Raw genomic sequence first — 19,870 nt, forward strand, 5'->3', positions numbered from 1 at the left:
AGAGACGGATACGTTGATGATGATGATGATGATGATGATCGAGCTAGTGAGTCTCATTTAATAGTTTGATTTGGTCACTTGGCTACGCAGACAAGACCCCACCATGGGAGATTGCTTAATTTCTTTTCGGTTTTGCGAATGAATAAAGTTACCCGGCAAAAGTAACTACAGCACAGTGTCTTTCACGTATATATCTTTTTGATTTCATGGCCGACTTAGCTAGTTCCCACTTATCTTCACTGTTTGACTCACCAATACTCATCATATATACTTGACTGATAGATGGTCCAAGTTTCTTATGGCGCTTAGAAATTAAACAACAACCAACAACACCAACTCGATCCAATTCATATGACCCTGCAGGTGATAAGTTTTTTGATTATTTTTTGGGATCTTAATTAATAACAAGTAATTTAAGAGGCTGATAAAAAAGACTGGCCATATGCTCTTATTATACGATCGAGAATTAATTAAAATTCCAACTTTTGAAATTTGCGTTGCTTGGCCATTGCGCGTCATTAGCTGTATTTAAAATTAAGTAGCATTATAAAAAATTTCACCTTGCTTATCGTATGGCCCTGAGAGATTTTTTTTTTCATAATATATGAATTGTTATAACAATTAATTAATCTATGTCGCTCATGATATACTTTGAGAGTCCATATTTATTTAACTATTAACACTTTTTTTTACAGAGAAAATTAGTCATTTGATTTTTGTAGACTTGATTAAATTATAACTCAATTTCTAAACTTTAACTTGTTGTAACTTAATTTCTAAACTTTGCTTCTTACCACCAAATCCTTATATATAGTTTTAACTATTTAAATATTAGTTCTTATATATTAAAAAGTAAAAGTATAAAAATTAAAAATATTTTAAAATTTTAACCTTTATAATATTTATACAGATTAATTTTCCCTGTAGAGAATAATTAATTTTTCCTTTTTTATACATCACTCGCGTACTGTAGAGAATAATGCCTTGTATTAGCCAGCGTAAATTAAGTATGTATGTCAGTAATGTCACCCGTATGTGGGTCTGTCATTTTAGTATGTATTAAACAGTTTTGGTACATGGAGGTGGAGGTTGTTGGAATTGAAGATACCATTTCTAACGGTATAGTCCTATAATTGAAAACATATATGGTTCTTGCTTCGGGAACATTCAATAAAATTGAAATGACACAGTGAGGATTAACATGGCCTTTATATAAGGATGACAAGCACAAATTCAAAGAATATAATCACACACACACATATAATTAAGGAGAGTGGCAGTTTGTTTTTGTACAAAATGGTTATTAAGAAAGAGGATAATTAAGGAGAAAGGTAGTTTTTTTCCCTATGTTTGCTTTGCACGATTTCTTTGATCCCCATATATATTGTTCACTTTTTACTAATGCCGCAGCGGTTACTTCATCAAATCATGGAAGAAAATTGAGTTCTGTAAACTCCAGATTGCCCTCACACTACTACAAAAATGAGAATATAAAATGACATTCCCTATTACAAAAAAGGGAATAAATAACGGTTAATAAGTGTCATTTATTCGGCTGACATTTAAAGACCACCAATAAATGATGGTTATAAAACGGTCATTTAAAATAAAATTTTTATAGATGGAGAAGCAAAATGAGAATTTAAATGACGAATAAATGAGATACCCATCATTTATATGAAGCATAAATGACGGGTATATCACTTACCCGTCATTAAGATCCACCATTAAGAACACCAAGTCATCAACTTTAAGACCATTTTTTCGATCAACCCACTTACAATCAAAAATTAAAACTTAAAATTTGATATAATCTAACTCCCAAATGTGTTCAATTATCTCAAAGTATAACATTTTTCGTACAAGGAATTTTTATTTTTAGTACTAGATATATGTATTGCTTGGGCTATAAGAATTATACTACTATTTTGCATTGTGCTCCAATCATCTTGCTCTTTGGTATAAAATGTGTACCCATTAATGAGATAGCCAGTGAAGAAAATAACTTGTTTATTTGGACCTCTTGCTAACCATTTTAATTTTTCAGAAACTGAATCAGAATCGGTAGTCAACTTTTCAAGAATATGCTGTTTCAACCAAATTGTAAAACTCTTATTATGCTTGTTTACATACCAAATCTCCGATCTATTAGGGTTATCCCACTTTAGCTCGGCCATGTGCATCTCTACATACTCTTCAACCTTTATAGAGTTGTGTAGTACATATAAATGTGCTTGTTTCCATTATAAGTTGGAGATTGTAACTACTTTCTTGCCCATAATTCCTTCTCCATCAGTTCTACTATCATGTCGAGAAGTCAGAATATCAATATGGTTGACATTTGATAAGTACTTAGTATAAAATTCAACTGCCTCCTCGCAAATGTATCGTTCAACTATACAACCTTCGGGCTAACTCTGATTTTTCACATATCCTTTTAGTATCTTCATATAACACTTAAATGGATACATCCATCTCAAAAAAACTGGACCACACATTTGTATCTCTCTAACTAGATGAATAGTGAGGTGCACCATTATATCGAAGAATGCATGTGAAAAATGCATTTCAAGTTCACACAAGATTAACACAATTCTGCTTTATAATCTTGGAAATTTTGTTGGGTCAATCACTTTACTACATATAGACTTGAAGAAGAAACACAATTTTGTAATTATGGCTCGAACAGTATCAGGTAAAATAGAATGTATAGCTATTGGAATAAAATTTTCCATCAACACATGACAATCATACGAATTTAAACCCTTTAACTTCAAATCCTTCAATGACACAAGGCCCTTAATATTTGAAGAGTACCCCTCTATAACTTTAACAGTAGCAAGCGACTCACAAAAAGTCTTTTTTTCTCTTCTAGATAATGTATGAGCAGCTGCAAGAAGAAATGTATGACTTTCCTTCTCCTGTGGAGCCAACTCTTCCCTTACCCCTATAGAAATCATATCAAATCTTGCCTTGATGCCATCTTTGGTCTTTCCTGAAGTATGAAGTAATGTACTAATCAAACTATCACACACATTTTTCTCAATGTACATCACATCAAGAAAATGTCTCACATATAAAGATTACCAATATGGTAGGTAAAAAAAAATAGACCTTTTTTTCCACCCACATGTCCCAAGATGCTTTGTAAAAGATTTGCCAAACTCGATATTCAAATTCTTCATCTTGTCAAAATATTGCTCACCTATCAGTGGCAAAGGTACCACACTTTCTTCTGAATTCCCATTGAACACTTTTTTTAGGCGTCGATAATAATGATCAGGATGCAACTATCTACGATGTCCGAAATAGATATTCTTTATCCCATGTTCTAATCTTACTGAATGTGTGCCATCTTTACAAATAAGATATCTGAGTTTTCTTTTGATACTATACCTTAACAAATTACCATATGTTAGAAATCATTGATTGTACCAAACAACAATGCTCTTAAATTGAACCTTTCCTCTCTATGTCCATAATATACCTCAACACCATGCTCCCACAACAATTTTAAATCTTCAATTAAAGGAGCCAAATATATGTCTATGTCATTTTCCAGCTATTTTGGCCCCAAAATTAGAATGGATAGCATCATATATTTTCACTTCATACATAACTATAGAGGTAAGTTGTAAATTACCAAAATAAATGGCCATGTACTGTGACTATTACTTTGAAGCTCGTGTGAATTCATTCCATCAGTAGATAATATAAGACGAAGGTTTCTATTTTCTACTCCAAAGTCAGGGTAATTGAGATCAATTTTTTCCATTGAGAAGAGTTAGCTAGATGTCGAAGCTTTCCATCTTTAATCCGTTCATCCACATGCCATGTTAAATTTTTTGCATCACTGTACTACTGTACAGCCGTCTAAATCTAAGTACAATGGGAAAGTACCATAATGCCTTCTTTGGACTCTTCCCATTCTCATTGTAGCGTAAGGTATTACATTTTGTATACTCCCTTAATGATGCATATTTATTTCTAAATAATATACAATCATTAGGACAGGCATGTATTTTCTCATAACTCATGCTAATTGAGCGTATCATTTGTTTTACCTCATACATAGTCCTTGAAAGCTTGTTGTTCGGAGGTAGAAGTTGTTTTATAAGTGTAAGATTTTCTGTAAAGCTCTTATCACTCCATCCATTACTCACTTTCAAGTTGTACAATTTTAACACTGCTAATAACTTTGTAAATTCAGTGCAACTAGTATACAAAGGCTTCTCTGCATCACTTTTCAACATCTCTAACATTTTAGGAAAATTCTCAAGTTCCCTTTCAATTGCATTGGCTATCTCTTCAAGACAGTCACCTTTATAAGTATCTGTGTCATGATCATCTGATTCAAAACTTCCTTTTTACTCCTAATTACTAGTAGACTCATCCCCTCTAGTCTTTCCATGCTTATGCTAACACTTGTAATTTTCATCAATTTCATAGCACATTAAATGGTCTTCCATCTCAGATGCATTAATTTGCTTCAAAAGACCACATCTTACACAAGGGCACACTATTCTTTTAGGGTCTTTTACATGCTCAAGAGCAAACTTCATAAATTCTTTCACACTAGTCAAATACTCTTTACTTAATTGATTGAAAGACATCCATTATTTATCCATAACTTTTTAATCTAAAAGATAATTCATTCAAGGAAATGTGATCAATGACTCATGAATATGGAGAGGAAAGGAATGATATAAAGATTATCAATAAAGAAATTAACTACTCTATATATAATATAGAGTAATTAATGAATCATGAGTCACAATGCATGAGCATTCACATACTCTTTAAATCGCCGATAAAAATTCAGCAGCATAACAACATAAAGAAAGTATTTCTCAGGCTAAAACCCTCTTTTCAATCTTGACATCTCACTTAATAAATTAATTCCAACCATATACAATCACAAAACTAACAAAATTCTCACAAAATAGCATTTTCAAATTAACTCTAATTATATATAAATTTGTTCAAAAATCATAGAAAAAAAAAACACTATAAACATCATTTTGAATCAACTTTTTCTACCTCATTGATCATTCTAAGATTACACATATCTTATATTAGCAATCTCAAGCCAAGAAGAAATCATTCTTTACCAAATGTAAAAATATCAATAAAATAGCAATGATTTTTACAGAAACCGCGCGTCAGTTTTTGTCACTAAAATAAACTCCAATTGTAATAAAAATTAGTACACTAGTACATTTTAATATGTAGTTTTGAAAAATAAAACTACTCTAATCAAACAATGCACGAAATTTAAATTAAAATTATTGAAATAAATTAGTCAAAATTCATAGAAAAATACAATCATCACAAATATCCCATTTTGATCACTAATTTTTATCTTAATAATCATCCTAAGGTAAGGCATATCATCTACAATCATTCTCAAGTTAATAAAACACCAAACATTAGTAATTTTTGACACCCCACAATATTAAAATGGGCAAAAAATGAGGAGAAATTTAAACAACAAAAATCAACAAATAAAATAATCCATAATCTTAAATAAATCAATCCCATAATCTAAAAATCTAAGCATATTGAAAGAAAATGAAGAAAAATCATAGAAATTACAAACCCATGTACCTTGGAGAAGAGAGGATGAAATATGAAGAGGAAGCGAATGAGAGAGGCAACGGACGGTGTAGGAGGAGCACTTTCACATCGACGAGGGACTAAGGTGGTCAACAGTAACAATGGAGGTAAATTAAGAGATTTCTACCGATTTCCTGTAGAAGTGGAGAAAAGAAAAAATAGAGATGACGAACGGGAATGAAAAAGTGAACTAGAAAACTGAATAAAAGTGAGAATAAATGACGAGTATTCATATACCCGTCATATACAAGCAAGGCTTTAAATGACAGTTGTTTCAAACAACCATCATTTAAAGCCTTTTTTTTTATTTTTTTAAATCAAGAAAATGAAATGTTGGCCATGAATATATGATGAGTATTTAACAAACCTGTCATATATCATTCCGGACTTTAAATGACGGATGTTTTAAACACCCGTCATTTAAAGTTTTAAAATTTTTTATTTTTTTAATTTAAGAATCTGAAACGATAGGCACCAATATATGACTGTTTTTTGTATAACTCATATATTGTTTGAACTTTATATGATGGGTATTTCAAATACCCATCATTTAAAGTTTAAATTTTTTTTTATTTTTTTCTTCCAGTAAATGAAATGTTGGGTTGAAATAAATGACGAGTTTTTTTAATACCTGTCATTTAAAGTCTGATAATATATGATGGTTGTTTTAAAACTCATCATTTATTTTCTTATTATCACCCGCCTATCTCATATATGACATGTTTTTATTTAACCGTCATTTTTCATGGTGTCTTATATTTACATTTTTGTAGTAGTGATTTGTTAAATGATTACTTGGAGAACTGTAATGTAAATATAGATGATAATTTGTATATTAATTATTAAATGGTTATATTGAGAACCATTTATTAATTGAAGCATTTAGTCAGCAATTATTAGAAAAAATCGTTGAGTAGTTTTGTTTATTTTTATTTAAAAAATTTTACAAACTATTAAATGGTTGTGTATTTAATAGATATTACTTAATAATTATTTATAAATAACTATAGAATAATGCCTTTTAAAATTTTAAAACGCCCCTATAGATGCCTATTTGAGATGTTAAAATCTGCACTTCGCCTTCACTATCTCTTCACTTCAAACCCTATGCCCATCATCAACAAGTAGTGTTAGGCCAAAAACAATCATTTTCTACCATTGCAATGTCGTTACCAATAAGGCATTAAGGCCCATAAACAAAAAAATTAGCAAAGAAGAATAAGTATACCTAAAAAGCTAGGTGCAAGGGGTATATGAGCATTGAGACGAACTTGATTGAAAAAGAGCAAGTGCCAGATGGTTCTATATCCCATGGTAAGATTTAGGCTACAGTTTGAAAAAGCAAAGAAGGCAATATTAACAACCTAAAAAGAAAGGCCGTTATTAACACAATAGTAAGTATTAATGATATAATGTTATTATTTATTTATTTTTAGTTATTCACTTTACCTTTATTGCTTCACAAGAGATCTTACTTAAGAGCTGTCAGTAGGCACTCTTATTGCTAATATGGATATCTCAGGGAAGGCATTGGAGAATACTAACTATCCCAGTTTTACTTAGGGTGTCAGCTTCAACATCACAAGGAAAGAATACATTTGAGAGAGGTAAAAGCACAGTAAAAAGATTGCCTTTTCTATCAAGGTTGAAGAACTAAGGCAAGATCTAGTAGAAAAGAAGCAACAAATAAAAGAACAGTCTAAACTCATTGACATGCTGCTGAACCGCCATCAGTTAGGGCTTTTATTTGGGGACACTAGCCCTAATGGGAATAACAATTGTACAGTCCCATCTCAACTCCTACGTGAGGTAATGCTATTCATTTTACTAGCTTTATTCATTTTAAATTTATTCATATTATATAATGATTTTGTCTTTTTTTCCCCTTAAGGTGAGGCCAAATGTTGATTGTTTAGCAAAAGGCAGCCATATGATTGTATTGGGACATGTGTATAACATTGCTGGGCAAATCATGCTTCACAATGAGACTATCCTTAAAAGGATAATGAAGGTTAGTTTGAAGATAGTTGAGGACCCTAATTGCAATTTGCCTTACCCCCACTAAAGACATAAGGATAATAGTAGATACACTAGGAGGCTTTGCAGCATGGCCAGTTCGTCTTATATTATTTTAGTGCCATCTCTAGAGGTATAGCAGTTAAACTCATAATGAAATTTAAATTCCTCCTACATGTATTTGTAGTTGATCTCCAACTATTTATATGTGGAAAAACTATCCTATTGATAAACTGGTGGGAAAGAAAGCATTAGAGGTTATAAAATCATCATTGACTAAGCGAAAGAGGGGAAATGATAAGGAGAACTTTGACAAAACTAAGGAGTTGATCACATTTTCCAAGAAGGTATTGGCTCTCCTTCAAGCCTGAGCCTTTAAGTGTCTTGTAATTACACTTAACAGATACTGAAAGTTGCTTAAGACTTGCTTTGAGACACAAGGAGTGCTGGTCCCTTTCCTTGCAAATAATTGACTTATTCAATCATGAACAGGCTACCACTATCTTATATAACTTATATATGAGTTAAATTTCTACAACCTTACATTAAATGTTTAGTTATATATATACGCACACTTTAATCGTTTATTAATCAACTTATTTTGACATTTAAGATACATTTACACCACTATGCTTACTTGAAAAGATATAGCATAAAGGATTGTACTTGTCAGTCTCCACAAAGTCTTTTCTCATGAAGCTTTCTAAGTACTTCCAGTAATGTGGCCTCGACAAGGACATAATATTTATAGTGCTTTATTATGAAGGGTAAGTCACTTTATGATACTTTACTTTCTTCAAAATTAAATTATGTGATACTTTTTAATTGTAGTTATTGTCACAAGGGACACTGGATATTACTTATGATCAATCTAATTATAGAGAGAGTATGGCACCTTGACCCTATTAATGGTGGCGATCTTGGCAATAGATTGCATATAGTAGAGATGATTAATTAGTAAGTTGACTAAGTTTAATTTTGTGCATAAATGTATGTAATTCTAATTCTTTCTATATGAATATTTTTCATATCAACTCTTCTATTGCACGTTAGGGCCATTGTCACATACTACACTAACATCAATTAGCAACTCTGCCAACTAATAAGAGGTAGCAATGACATTAATACAATGGCATTATAAATAGCTATTAAGGTATATGTATTTATCATTAATTATGTTAGCAACATGCCTATAAGTCATGTCATATCATTAATTGCTCAGATTTTTTTTATCCACTATGTGATTGCAATGCCTAGAACAACTCTAGAAAGCCAAGGATTATGGTTATGTGCTATCATGAAGGACATGATCTAACATGATCCCTGTTGGGACTCTTCCAGAGAATATATAATGTTTTCAACCTTCTCATAATTATATTATTATTTTTTTAACTAACATGATTTTAATTTGTTGTTGTTGTTGTTTTTGTGTTTAGTACTACGAGGACGCGACGCATATAGTGACATATTTATTGAGACTCAATTGGAAGAAGTCCTCAAAGAGTTGGCACATAGTATTTTCCAAACTTGGTTTAGCTATAACAACTAGTAGCAGTAGCAACAATACAAAATAGATAATATAGGTTTATATTTAAAGTTAATTGACATAAATGATATAGGTGTATATATACTTGGCCAATTTTTGGGTTTTGAAGCTTTATTTTGGCCACTAATTCATTTAAGTTAAGCAACTTAAAATTGTAAATAGCTTTTGCATAGGAATTTATAATGTATATTTCATGCATATGTGATTATTGTTGGTTGAAATTTCTGTTCCGAGGTGTTAGAATTTAATTCTGTAATGTACAATGCAAGGAGACTGCTAGAAACATAACCCCGTATTTTTAAAAAAATTAGTCATAATATTAAATGGTCATGAGGGAAAACGATTTAATATTATGATCAAATAAATAGTGCTACGATATTAAACAATTCTTGCGATAGAATCGTTTTATGTTTAAGAATATTAAATGGCTTTGGTGCTAGAACTGTTTAATATTTTGATTCCCACTCGTCCCCTCAATACCTCAAACACATATCAAATGGTTTTGGGTTAAAAATAGTTTAATAAATCAAGAATATTCAATGACTAAAAATCATTAAATAAATGTTTCAAAAATATTGAGCGTCAGATTACTCAATTCATAATTGTTTAATATTAGCAAAAATAATTGTTTTATATTCATATTATATTTTCACTATATCAAATGTATAGTATATGCATATATTGTCAAATAAATCAAATGAGATTTTAATTAAGCAATGCCATTTCACTCTATTTCCATCTAGTTAAGTATGCAATTTCATAATTCTAGCAAGTTTATTTCATAAGTAATTAGCATAACGCTACTGTTAATATAATGGACATAACACCACTTTAAATGGATCATAAGTAATTAGCATAACACTACTCTTAATTCATAGGTAGAAGCTATTTGTGATATTTTACTTTAATATCATATCAATAAAAGATAAGAGCGGATGTTCTGAGGCTCTCTGTAGCCTGGGCTGTGTCACCCTCTCTCGAGTCCCAGATTGACGCTTTAACACAGCGAATGGCAAGACTGTTGCGAACACCAAAAGAGTATCCGAATTTCCTTATTGCCAAGCGCTTGCGTCTTTTCTGAAGAATTCATGATTTACTATACCAAAGCCAAAAAGTGTCTAATCTGTTAATAAATTTGTATCTTTGTTTGAAGTTTAACAATGGAGATTCGGAATTTAAAAGTGCAAAAGCTCAGCTAAAAAGTAATTATTATTAAGCACATGGGTTACTTTAAACTGATATAGTGCCACTTTTTATGAATGTAACTGTGGCATGGATTGGAAAGAAATTGAATCAAGGGGGAGGAACCACGCTTATGGTGGCATGATTGCAAACTCAGAAAACTAAACAGCAGAAATGTTTAATCAAACAGACACTTTGTTGACTCTCATGACCTTTATTAGCATATCATCCGTGTCGAGTGTCTCCCGTCGGTCTTAATCAAACGGGATCATTTTGTGTTCCCAGTGGGACCCCCTAAGGCTATTGCGAGCCGGAGTCGGTAAAACCCCCCCTCCCTGCACTCACTTCATATTTAATTGAAATATATAAAATTATCATAATTAAAAGGGACATTACATTGCATGGGTCGAGTCAAGTCCCTGTCATTATGTGCTTTTATATTTGTTTATTCCCAAAGCGTACACATGCGAAAATGAAAGCAGGATGTAATAAGTACTAACGCTCTTGCAATCCCTGAAATGATTGGAAAGAAAACACATACGCGAAGAAACATTTCAGGACACACTTAATTCCGAGACGAATTCCCATTCCCATGTATATTGTTAGTTAATTATGCAGTGGCTTCGGTATGTAGGAGCTTTCGATCCCAATTTTGCCTATTCAAGGTTCTTTTGCCGTAACTTACAGGCTCAAAAATAGTTCCACAAATTTTCTCCGTACGGCTTGTCGTCGGGAGAGTTATCGGAGGGTGGCGGGTTAATTCTGGGAGGGGACAGTAGCATTCCCCCTGCCATGTCCACGAGCAAATTCGGCATGTCGAATATTGCTTCCTCGTCCACAAATTCTGTTTCAGACCACCCAACATTGCTGTCATTCCGATGATCAACATTACCTGCGACATCAACAGCGTCAGTGGGTTTAGTCCGTTCTTGAGACGGCGCCATGAGTGCGGCTGCAGCTGTGGCGGCGCTGCGAATGTCGGCGGCAGATGAAGACGCCGGTGCTGGATAAGTACTGAGCCAGTCAGGGAAGTTGAGGACGGCGTCACTCCCTTTGAGGGCTAACGCCGCCACATCATAGGCGGCGGCGGCCATCTCCGCAGTCGGGAACGTTCCGAGCCATATGCGAGAATCCTTACGTGGCTCCCGGATTTCAGACACCCATTTTCCACCACGGCACCGAATCCCATGGTACAGCGGGTGCCTCTTGCTCTTGGAAGACGACGATGACGCCATGCCTATTGGTGTTGACACGTGGAGTCCACTCGTTTTGTTTAGCCGAAGAGAGACATATATGGCACAGTGAATAAGTTTGAAGAGGGAGAAGAAGAGGGAAGGAAGAATTGGTCACACTAGCAAAGTAAAAAAATGAGGTGGGGTTTATAAATACACAACAACGAGGGCATGTGTGAAGAAAGGAAAGCGTGGGGATTTCGCGGGAGAGCTGAGTGATGCAGAACTTAATTAGCTGGGTTCCATTGATAGGGTTTTGGGTTCGGCTAGCGAATGGAACAAGATTAAATGAGTAATGACCAGAGAGGGAGTGAATGACTGATTGATTGATGATGTTTCATAGTTGGGACCTTCGAGTCTGTGGTACATACCCCAATTCTTGTCGTGACACGCATGAGACGCTGATTAACGACAGCTACTTTCTACTTTTTGACATCTTTCTTGTTTACTTTTTCTCATTTTGAGGTCACGCAGCTACCGTTGTTTTCTAATTTTAATCTTTGCTTTTCCGCAAAGCGAAGGTTAAAAAGGGGCGGTTATGTTTTTGTACAGTGACTCTATTCTCGCATGGATGATGAATTTGAACTGCAATGTTGAAGGTGCTCATGTCGCTCCGATAAGCATTTAAATTGAACCACAATTTGATGAAAAAATGTTCTTCATTAGTCTTAGATCAATGCCTCTATGTGTTAATTTAATTACGGCATGGAAAAAATATGTTCTTACCTATCATGATTCGAAATCCGCTCTTTGATTTAATTAATTGAAGAGAATAGAATAGAATTTTTTGTACGAACTAACTTTGCAGAGATTGGAGAAGTTGTTTCTTCTAGAATTTTGATAATCTTTGGTCAAATTTAGATTAAAGTATATTTTTAATCATTTAATTTTATATAAAATTTTATTTTAGTTTTTTAATTTTATAAACTATATTTTCAATCTTTTAATTTTAATATAGTTAGTTTCATCACAAATTTTTTATATTAAATTTTTAAATATTGATAAAGCATTCTTGAAAATGTTAACTTATTGAGTTTATTTTTTAAAAAAAAAAAGTGATGATTGGCAAAAAAATAATCATTTAAAACTAATGGTATTAGGATTAAATAACTAAAAATATATTTTATAAAATTAAAAAAATTAAAATATTGTATAAAATTAGAGAATCAAATATATACTTCAACTTTGAATTTACTAGTATCTCTTTAAATTTATTTAATCGGTCTTGCCTGCCAAAGAAAAAGTTAAAATATGTAAGAATTATCTAAGTCACCTTTTTTTCTTTCTCTTTGTATTTTACGGAAACCAAGTGGGCCAGGTGATATCGTGGAGACCTGATATATGTGACTTGTATATATGATTATCAATTTGCGAAGATATTGTATTTTTTATATGTGGTGTATCGATGGAATGCCTACAAATGGAAAGTGCAAAGATTTTATTAACAACAATTTATTTTTATTACTTCTTATATATTGCTTAACCTATTGATAGTTGCATCAGGATATTCCATATCCACGCCTGCGGCTCCTTTATGTATTTTGCTTGTATATAACTCTGAAAAGAAATTAATTAAAAATGACTTGTAGGGAAACATTGAAATGAAGAGGGAAAATGATGACAAAAATGCTTGAATTCGGTTCAAGTGCTATTTATAACTTAACATCAAGCCTTGTTTTTGATGGTTGTATTAAATTATATGGACCATATTTGGGCAACAAGGCAAGTGCTTTATGTTTGGTTGCCGCAACACCTGTTGGCTTCTGTGATCTCACATGCCTCGATCATTAATTACTGCTTTGTATTGATTTCCTTGTCTGTTGGTTTCCCTTCACACAAACACATTACATAATTAAAGCCACTCCTTTATTTTCATCTCCTATAAAGGTATATATATATATATATATAGTTTACATCAAGATTGTTTATGTTGGGGTTAATATTTTTTTAGGATAATTGTTATATCCTGTTCTGTTTTAGTGTAATTTTGTTCAGGGATTTCCCCCTTTTTCGTCATCATAAGAAAAAGTTCCCTCATCGGACCCCTATCTCAAATCACAATATAAAATTTGAGCCTGATACGAGTATATTGTGTAACTCAATTAAATAAAAGTAGGAGTGGGATTGACAATGCATCTTAACCCAAAATCTAAAAAGATAATAAGTTTATGAGTCATTCCACTTATTTAGTTAGTTATCAGAACCCAATTTTCTCTAATGTTGGGTTGTTTTGTTAATTCATAATATAAGATACTTCCTGAGCTATTAACTGCTTTTCTTCTATAAATGCCCCTCATTAAATAAAAGAAGCATGGGAATCTCCTCCTCCAAATAGAAAATCAAAGTAGATGCTTTAAAGAAGTGTCGGATGAAAATTAAGATAACCGTAAAGAAGTTGGGAGGAGAATGAGTGGAATATTTTTGAAAAGTTATAATTAAAATTTAAAAGATACGAGGAGAGAAATAAGAAGATATTTTTTGAACTTTTATAATTAAAATGGAAAAGATATGATTTAAATCTTAACTTGCTAGAAATGGACATATATATTAATGTAGAATGATTTTGAAGTAAGAAATTTTTTATTTTAAAATAATAATTTTAAAATAAGAAATATATCTCATTTAAAAACTAAAATATCTAATCCTAAATTAAATTTATTAAGGCGTATGTCTCGTGTAAAGATTTGGATTCGATGATTGTATTTAGTGTAGACATTAAATGTCAATACTATTTGAGTTATTGAAATTCAGATAAATTTAACTATTCATTAATTTTAAGTGAAGTACAAATTTATAATTGTTAATCTGTACTTTAAGGATTTAAAGTGCATGTATTAAATATAGGTTTCGAATTCAAATGGGAATAATGTAGGTTATAAAGACTTATAATTTTATAACATGAAGATTAAAATTTAACATGGAATATATATTATTAAAATATTGCAGCTAAACAGAAGCTTTCAAGGTCCGCTGTTTTTCTTTGAAAGCAAAAATTAAAATTTTCCCTTTACGTTTTTTTTATTGGACCTAATTATTGAATGAAGTCATATAGAATGAACATAAAAAGTCGAAAGCAGCGTTTGAAAATTCAAAATTTCTGTTGACTGACATCCAAAATGTATTTCCTTAGGATGATGCAATCTATTTGTATGCTGTAAATCATAACTGATAAATCTCAATAACTGAACCAATAACGTTATTAATATTAATATTATTTAAAAATTTAAAGATAAAACACATGATAGGTATCTACCATAACCGAACTCCAGGTAATATAAATAGAGGGGAAAGAGAGGTTGTATAGCGTTATAGCTTTCTCTTGAATTGAATCGCCAAGATGACAGTAGGGCACATTTGTAGCGGCGGCGACGTCACTAAAAAAAAATTATCCAGGTAAACTTACTCGAAGAGTCTTCATCACGTGCCTCGTCGCTGCCTTTGGAGGTTTAATATTTGGCTATGACCTTGGCATCTCTGGTTGGTAACTTCTTAATATTTCGGTTGCTTTACGCATATATTTGGAATCATGCTTAGTTAATTATCTGATGATGATGATGATGATGTATGTGGTGTTACGTCCATGGATCCTTTTTTGATGAAGTTCTTCCCAGAAGTTTACGCCAAAGAACACAGCATTCAAGCTTCAACCAATCAGTATCGTAAAGGCGACAGTCAAATATTAACGCTCTTCACTTCTTCCCTCAATCCCGCTGCTTTGGTTTCATCTCTCGGAGCGTCCACCATAACCAGACTCATGGGAAGAATAATCACCATGATCACCGGTGGCGTCCGACCCTCTTTACCGTCGGCGCCCTCCTCAACGGCTTCGCCAAAGCCGTCTGGATGCTCATTTTCGGTCGCATGTTACTCGGTTTTGGCATCGGATGTGCCAATCAGGTTCTTTCCTTAACAAACACATCCCCAACATTCTCATTTGAGATGCTTATATATTAATGTTCTTACTCTCTCCGTTTTTTTTTTTTTTCTTTTTTCGAACAGTCTGTGCCTATCTACGTATCGGAGGTAGCGCCGTACAAGTACAGAGGTGCTCTGAACATGTTGTTCCAATTGGCCATCACAATAGGCATATTAGTGGCAACGGTGTTGAACTACTTTTTTGCCCAATTGCCGAGCGGAGAAGGGTGGCGATACAGCTTGGGGCTGGCCGGAGTGCTGCGATTATGATCATACTCGGAGCCATCTTCCTTCCCGACTCGCCAAACTCGTTGATTGAACGTGGTCATCACGAGGAAGCCAAAAGAGAGCTGGCTAAAATTCGTGGGACTCCCGACATCGACGAGGAGTTCAAGGACCTGGTCGCCGCCAGTGAAGCCTCCGGTGCCGTGAAACACCCCTGGGCCACCCTTCTCACGAGGAAGTACAGACCTCAGCTCACCTTCGCCATCGCCATCCCCTTCTTCCAACAGCTCACCGGCATGAACGTCATTACCTTCTACGCTCCTGTTTTGTTCTAGACCATCGGTTTCGGAGCGTCGGCTTCCCTTGCGTCTGCCGTCATCACCGGTGCTTTCAATTCGTCTGCCACACTTGTTTCCATTTTCACTGTCGATAAATTCGGACGACGAACCCTTTTCTTGGAAGGTGGTCTCCAGATGTTGATCTGCCAGGTAACATTCAAGCCATTCGGCTTCTGTAGTTGGCTGATAAACACGTTGTTATTTATATATGGTTTTGATTGCAGGTGGTGATAACAATTGCGATCGCGATGAAGTTTGGGGTGAGTGGGAATCCCGGAGTGTTGCTGATGTGGTATGCAATTCTGGCGGTGGCATGCATATGCATGTACGTGCCGGGATTCGCCTGGTCGTGGGGTCCTCTGGGATGGTTGGTGCCGAGTGAGATATTTCCGCTGGAGGTGAGATCGGCGGAGCAGAGTGTGAACGTTTCCGTCAACATGATCTTCACATTCGCGGTGGCGCAAGTTTTCACGGCAATGTTGTGCGACATGAAGTTCGGCCTCTTCATCTTCTTCGCGTGCTTTGCGGCCATCATGAGCATCTTCATCAACGTATTTCTTCCAGAGACCAAGGGGATTCCCATCGAAGAAATGGCTACTGTGTGGGAGAGACACCCTTACTGGGCCACGTTCGTGCAGCCCCAACAGCTTCACAGGCTTAAAACTAATTAAACAAGTCCATTTTATTGGGCTTAGACTATTTTAATCTAAACCGTTCTCGTATTTTTTATTTTATTTTTCGAGGAACGAAGATGTCCTTTATTTTATTTTTTATTTCACCTTATATAAGCTTAAAATTTTTTTCTCCCAATTTCTTTTTTTATCTTTCCTCCCGCCTTGTTTCCCACAGTTAGGAGTGGAAATAGGTCAAGCTCCTATTAAGGGCTTGCATCCTGATCTATTTTGGGTTTAATCTAGTTTATTTACTAAATATGCTAATACAAGTTTTAGATTTTTAATTAAACTTATTTAGTCAAATAGATCAAGTCTAATTTTTAAGACATAGCCTGTGAGCCTAACAAGCTTGCTTATTTACACAAACACATACATATCATGTAACATATCACACACACATTGGTTTTACCATTTTATTTTTATTCAATCTATTTTTTATTGCTAGTTATGTTTTCAATTAGATTGGACTTATTTATTAATTTTAATATTATTATTTTATTATTGTATTATAGTTGGTAAGTCATTTTAATTTCTATATATATATTGTAATTGATAAATCATGTTATATATTTGTACTAATAGTCCTAAGGCATATTTAAGACATTTAAAAATAAAATATAAACTTATTTAAAAGGCTTATTTTTAAGTAAGCTTTTCAATGGACTTTTAGGTCAGATCAGGCTTTTGATAGGTTCAAGCTTGAATTATGAAAAAAAGCCTTGTACATGTTCAAGCCTCAAACTAATGGGTTGGGCTCCTATATTTAATAGAACCTTTTTGGGCCTTAACAACACAAGTATTTGAACATCCAAAAAGAGGAACACATACCCATAAAACAACGTATCTAAACCCAAAGAATAAACATGGCCGAAAAGTCATAGAAGGAATTCGAGGGATTCCCGTTTGTCAGTGGAATATCAATCCTAACGTGGGACATCATTTTCCCGTTTAGCCCATAAAGTCATAGAAGGCCTCGAATTGGAACCAATTCAAAGGCCCATTGGAGAGGTGCATGAAGTTCTATACTCCAAGTGGGCCCCATCTCAAGCTGGATGCGTTTGCTTGGATCAGATACACCACTAGGGCTGAGCTGATGATGGACATCCTTAAACGTCTTAAACCTAGCGGATTGAACGGTTACTTACAATATAAGATGATTTATAAAAACGAAATACATATGTTAATTAGTCAGCTCACCACGTCCATGCCATGGAACTTTATTTTCAGAACCCTGGTTTGATGTTCACGCCACGGCGAGCTCATTGCTGCGCCCGGTGATTAACTTTTCCTTTCGTATGATTTAGTGCCACAGGCTTTTTTTTTTTTCCAATAAAAAATTTAAGTGAATTGAGTCTGTAATCTTTTATTAAAAATAATCACATATGGGCACATGAGGATGGTCAAAATGCCCGCGTTTCATCTGGTTAAATGAAGCAAGTCAGAGCGTCTATCTAAAAGTCATAATACTTATTTTTAATGCGCTTTCTTTTCTAATGTTTTTTTTAGCACTAGTAGAGTAATATATTGATGATTCTATATAGAAAAATGAGATACAGTATATATGGAACTATGACAGAGAATGAGAGGAATCACTGAACTGAGTACATCGAAATTCCAGACGTTAGAGCAGCAGCAGCATGGTCAACCGAACGACTCGGTCGTACTTCCATGGTGGTCTTAATGGAATTCAGCCTGTCCTTGTTAAGCTGATTGTGTTCCAAAAGTCTCACATGATTGGACCGAATCGCCAAATATCTCTCTATATGATGACGTGGCTCCTATCAATCTAACAAACCATGAACCCGAAAATGTTCTCATACCTAAAATAAATCGACCACTAAGACAAGAAAAGAAAAGGGAAATTAAGAAATTTGAAGCTTTCCTATTTTCCTCCCAGTATTGACAAGGATCACAATGTTCCCTTTTACCAAAACTTTCCGAAGTCACTGTAGCACTGAAGCGACTAATAATGGCAACTGTCATCGCACGTTGGGATATATATGGATATCAACAAGACAACAACCAGATTGATTTTAATAAGTTTTTAAGTAACACGTAGGTTCACAAACTCCAGCGAGAGGACCCGGTCCTTAATTGTGATTGGCCGAGCAAGAATAAATGATATGAGTGTTCTGGAAGGCTTCCAGAAGAAACAACAATACTTGTTGTCATTTATCCACTTCCTGCATAGTATATTACTAAAAGCAACGTGTCTAACTTGGTGGGTTCCTATTGATCGGTTCATGGGATTGAGGATATACTTTGACTCGTTAAAGCTTCAATGTTTTTCCACTTTCAAAAACCAGAGGCCTCTTTCTTCAAAGTCAGAGTGGAAAGCAATCCCTTTGCTTTCACACCACGTTGGTTTGCTTTTCCTTATTTTCCCCTAATTATTAACTAAATATAATGCTTAATTACATGAAAAACAAGTCAACAGGGCGAATCTTCCCGAGTGAAGGAACGGAGCACTAATCATGGAACTTTTTAAGGCTTGGGCTCATTTCAAGCCATGACTATCGTTACTCGCTGCCAACTTATATATAGTGGCCAATCAGACGTCTTATTCATAATTCATTCTTGGAATTTTAAGCTTTGAATAATTCTCAACGTGCGTGTGCGTCAACTTTTGACGCTCTCTTTAACGTACACACTATGTCTAAGACGAATGTGTTGCATTTCACTTTTTCTTTCACAAGTGTACATATTATACTCCCTCCATATAAAAAATATAAGTCATTTTTTAAAAATTTAAATATTTAAAAATATAAAACATTTTAAATCTTTTGAGATGTAATTATTATTTTTTTTCAAAAGTGCTCCTATTAATAAATGACTTTATATTTATTATATAATATTTAATAGAGATAAATGTAAAAATATATAGTTAATTTAAAAGTAAGTAACTATTTTATTAGTGATGAGAGTTTATTAAAAATGTTTTACATTTTTTAACGAAATGAATATATTTTATATCATATTTATAAATTAAAGGGCAGCTGTTCAAGTTAGTATCCAAAAAAAAAAAAAAAAGCCTAATGCAATATACCAAAACTACAGCATCTTTGCTCTGGATATTTCGTTGAACAGAGTCATTGAGACAAATACACGGAACCAAAGTAAGGAAAG

The 19,870-nt window shown here is 33.7% G+C and overlaps 1 protein-coding gene, 1 non-coding gene and 1 pseudogene across 2 annotated transcripts; 2 read left to right on the top strand and 1 right to left on the bottom strand.

The window, feature by feature from the left end:
- The first annotated feature begins 1,148 nt into the window (after nucleotides 1–1,148).
- LOC129284666 (U6 spliceosomal RNA) lies at nucleotides 1,149–1,254 on the top strand. The gene has a single exon (XR_008586912.1). It is a non-coding gene; the product is annotated as a U6 spliceosomal RNA (small nuclear RNA).
- A 9,169-nt stretch (nucleotides 1,255–10,423) lies between these two features.
- LOC129321326 (ethylene-responsive transcription factor ERF027-like) lies at nucleotides 10,424–11,989 on the bottom strand. The gene has a single exon (XM_054967067.1). The coding sequence runs from the start codon at nucleotides 11,593–11,595 to the stop codon at nucleotides 11,050–11,052; it is 546 nt and encodes a 181-aa protein (XP_054823042.1). The 5' UTR covers nucleotides 11,596–11,989; the 3' UTR covers nucleotides 10,424–11,049.
- A 3,081-nt stretch (nucleotides 11,990–15,070) lies between these two features.
- Nucleotides 15,071–16,741, top strand: LOC129321344 (sugar carrier protein C-like; annotated as a pseudogene).
- Nucleotides 16,742–19,870: the final 3,129 nt, after the last annotated feature.

This window comes from Prosopis cineraria, unplaced genomic scaffold (genome assembly GCF_029017545.1).
Source record: "Prosopis cineraria cultivar Desert tree isolate PC_DT_omini unplaced genomic scaffold, ASM2901754v1 PC10, whole genome shotgun sequence".
NCBI classification, from domain to species: domain Eukaryota; kingdom Viridiplantae; phylum Streptophyta; class Magnoliopsida; order Fabales; family Fabaceae; genus Prosopis; species Prosopis cineraria.